A 3,552-nucleotide genomic window follows, 5' to 3' on the forward strand; every position below is an offset into this window, starting at 1 on the left:
GAATCTTGCTTGCATGTGATATCAAGGATATTGTTCAATAATTTCCACACTTTGTTGGGTCACCTTTCTTTGTAATGGAAACAAATATCTTTTCCAGTCAGTTGGCCAGCTGGCTGTCCTCCAGATTTCCTGGCACAACTTAGTGAGCACATCCAGGGCAGTGTCTGTTTGTTGAAATAAATCAATTGGTATGCTGTCAACTACCGGAGCATAGATTTTTTCCAATTCCTTCAGAGCAACTTGAACTTCCTCCTTCATCACCATAGGCTCTTGCTCAAATGTTATTTCATGAAATTCCTCAGTGTCAGCCAATTCCTTCTGATACAGTGACTCTGTGTACTCCTTCCATCTTCTTTTGATACTTCCTGGATCATTCAACATTCTACCCAAACTATTTTTAGGTATTGCCACCTGTGGCTTGAATTTGTTTTTCAGCTTAAGAAACCCTGGGTTTGTCCAGCCCTTTTGATTTTCTGACTCCATCTCTCTGCAGATTTCATTATAGTATCTTGTTTTGTCTTCGTGAGCTGCCTTTTGAAATTTTCTGTTTAGCTCTTTGATTTCTTGGTTTCTTCCTTTAGCTTTGGCTTCTCAGCACTCTAATGCAACACTCAGAGTCTCATCTGACATCCATCTTGGTCTTTTCTTCTTCTTCAGCCTTTGTAATGATCTTTTGCATTCTTCATGGACGATTTTCTTGATATCCTCCCAGAGATCATTTGGTCTATGCTCATTGGTGCTCAAGGCCTCAAACCTGTTCCTGAGATGATTTTGAAATTTGAGTGGGACAGACTTAAGGTCAAATCTTGGTTCTCTTGGACTTGATTTAATTTTTCTCAACATTAAAGAACAAATATGATATTAATTAGAAACTAGTAAATCTGTGTTAAATGAAACAATCAGCACATAATAAGATATTATTCTTTATCTGAGTAAAAACAGATCACCACTCAAATTACTAAAGTCAGTTCTAGAGTAAAATTAAGGAGTTAAAGTAATATTTTTTTCCTCTGAAAAATGTCATATAAAACTTAACATTATTTTTTAATTTCTTTCACAGGTGGTACCATAAAAACATTACCAGGAACCAGGCAGAATGGCTATTAAGACAAGAGGTAACTAACCCAATTCATTCAAGAAAAACTATGAATACATTAAAAGTTTCTGAAAGAGCTGCTAAGTATACAGATTTTTAACAAATTAAGAATGTTTGTTACTTTCTGTTCACTTTAGTTCAAAAATAGCAATACAAATTCATATGAGTTATGTATTTTCTTTAAAAAAAGCCCTGTATGTAAATCAGCTGTATTTGTATCAAATCAGTTTTTCCATTGACTTCCATGATACTTTCAGTAACGTGTTTCATCTGACCATATTTCAACTCTAAACCGTTGAGTCGCCTTTAATTGTTTGAAAGAGTTCTTTTTGAATAAGTACTGTATTTACTCTCCACATAGTATTTGCAAGAAAAGTGGCCTCGTGCATATTCTATCCTTCCGAGCATAGATTGTCGTTGTTGTTAGGTGCCAAGTCTCTGGCTCATAGGGACCCTATAAACAAAAGATCTGAAACCTGCTCTATGCTCTATTGTCTTTGTTCTTTTAGGAACAAAGGGAAGAATCACGTAGTCAAAATATCAAACTCAGATCAAAACTTCTCATGTAGGTCAAAACAAAACTGCATATGATGCAAGTTTCCAGCTGACGGTAAATAGTAACTCTGGGTAAATTTAGAGTCAGAACTGGAAATTAGGTAAGTTATATCTGTCAGATATTGAGGAAATGCAAAAATGTGAACGATTTGTTTCATAACTAAAACCCCAATGCCAGGAATGACTCAGGACACATGGATAACCCTAACAATAGCAGGAGTAAAGAGTTAGAATTAGGGTTGTGGTTGTTTTGTGCTGTCAAATTGAAATCAACTCATAGTGGATCCTCCAGTGAGTTTTTGGAGGCAGTAAACTGCAGAGAGGATTGCCCATCCTACTCCTGCAGAGCAGCTGGTGGATTTCAATGGTGTGTCTTTGGGATTGCAAGAGTCTGATGGCTTTGTGTTGTTGTTATGTGTCATTAAGTCACCTGTGACTCATGACAACCGTATGTACAACAGCTCTGATCCCTGCCCTGCACTGAGCCAGTCTCAGTGACTCTGACAATTGCCCAAGTTACTGCTATCAATCCATTTCTTCTGGGGTCTTCCTCTCCTGCACTGTCCCTCCACCCTCCTTAGCCTGATATCCTTCTGTAAGGACCTGTCCCTCCTGGCCACAAGCTCAAAGTATGTGAGACAGAGCTTCAAAATCCTAGCCTTCAATGAGAAACTTGGTTGTACCCTCTCCAATACAGACCAATTTGTTTTCTTGGAAGTCCATGGTATATTCAAGATCCTTCTACAACCTCACAATTCAAAATCATTAATTCTTATGTTTTCTTTAGTCATTGTCCAACTCTCTGATGCATAGCATGTAATTGTGAAGACCATGGCCTGGATTAGGTGCACCTTAGTCTCTAGACTGACATCATTGCTTTTAAGTACTCTTGAGAGATCCCTGATAGCCGATCTTCCCAGTGCAATTTGCTGTTTGATTTTCGGATTGCTGGTGTTAAGATTGTCAATTGTGGACCTGAGTAAGATGTAATTGTTAACAACTTCAATCTCATCTTCATCTATTATGGTGCTACCTATTGTCCCAGTGGTGAGAATCTTTGTTTTCTTGATGTTGAGCTTCAATTCATATTGAAGACTACAGTCTTGGACCTTCTGCAGCAAATGTTTCAGGTTCTCCTCAGTTTCAGCAAGCAAGGTTGTGTCATATGCATAACATAGGTTGTTAATGATTTTTCCTCCAATCTTGGTGTCACATTTCTCCTCATAAAGCCCAGCCTCCCGAATGATCTGTTCTGCATATAAATTTAAAAGGTATGAAGATACGATGCATTCCTGATGCACTCCTTTCCTGATTTTGAACCATGCAGTGTTTCCTTGCTCTGTTCTGAGGATGGCTTAATTGTCCGAGTATAGGTTTTGCATAAGCACGATAAAGTGTTCTGAGATTTCCATTCTCCTCAAAGTTAGCCACAATTTGTTGTGACCCACACAGTCAAATGCCTTTGTATCGTCAATGAAACACAGAAATTTCTCTGCTATTCTTTGCTTTTAACAAGATCAAGCTAACATTGGTGATAACGTCTGTATTGCCACGAGTTCTCCTAAACCCAGAGTGTATATCTGGTAGTTCTTTGTTGATGTACTCTTCCAGTCATTTTTTTATAATCTTCAGGAGGATTTTGCTTGCATGCAATATTAGTGATATTGTTCAGAAAATGTATTGCGATGGGAAAGTCTGCTGTTAGGGACCTCTCCAGGGTACTGAAGAGCAATGCTGTCGCTCTGGAGACTAAGGTGTGTCTGATACACTCTATGGTCTTTGCAATTGAAGGACCCCCAAACCGCTGGTCCTGTTCTGTCCCGAGTGGACGGCGAAGACCCAAGACTCCAAGACACTGGCTTGATGCAACAGCAAGAGATAAGAGGTTTATTGCGGAGCTC

At 38.7% G+C, this 3,552-nt stretch overlaps 1 protein-coding gene across 1 annotated transcript in view; it reads left to right on the top strand.

Annotated features, from left to right (window-relative positions):
* Positions 1-3,552, top strand: part of TXK (TXK tyrosine kinase) — a 93,087-nt gene that overhangs the window by 28,527 nt on the left and 61,008 nt on the right. Inside the window, exon 5 of the mRNA XM_006894178.1 lies at positions 1,061-1,115. Within this exon, the coding sequence (XP_006894240.1) occupies positions 1,061-1,115 (55 nt within the window). The remainder of the gene's footprint in view (positions 1-1,060; positions 1,116-3,552) is intronic.

The sequence above is a fragment of the Elephantulus edwardii genome, unplaced genomic scaffold (genome assembly GCF_000299155.1).
Source record: "Elephantulus edwardii isolate Elephantulus edwardi_28Jun2011 unplaced genomic scaffold, EleEdw1.0 scaffold00137, whole genome shotgun sequence".
Taxonomy (NCBI): Eukaryota; Metazoa; Chordata; class Mammalia; order Macroscelidea; family Macroscelididae; genus Elephantulus; species Elephantulus edwardii.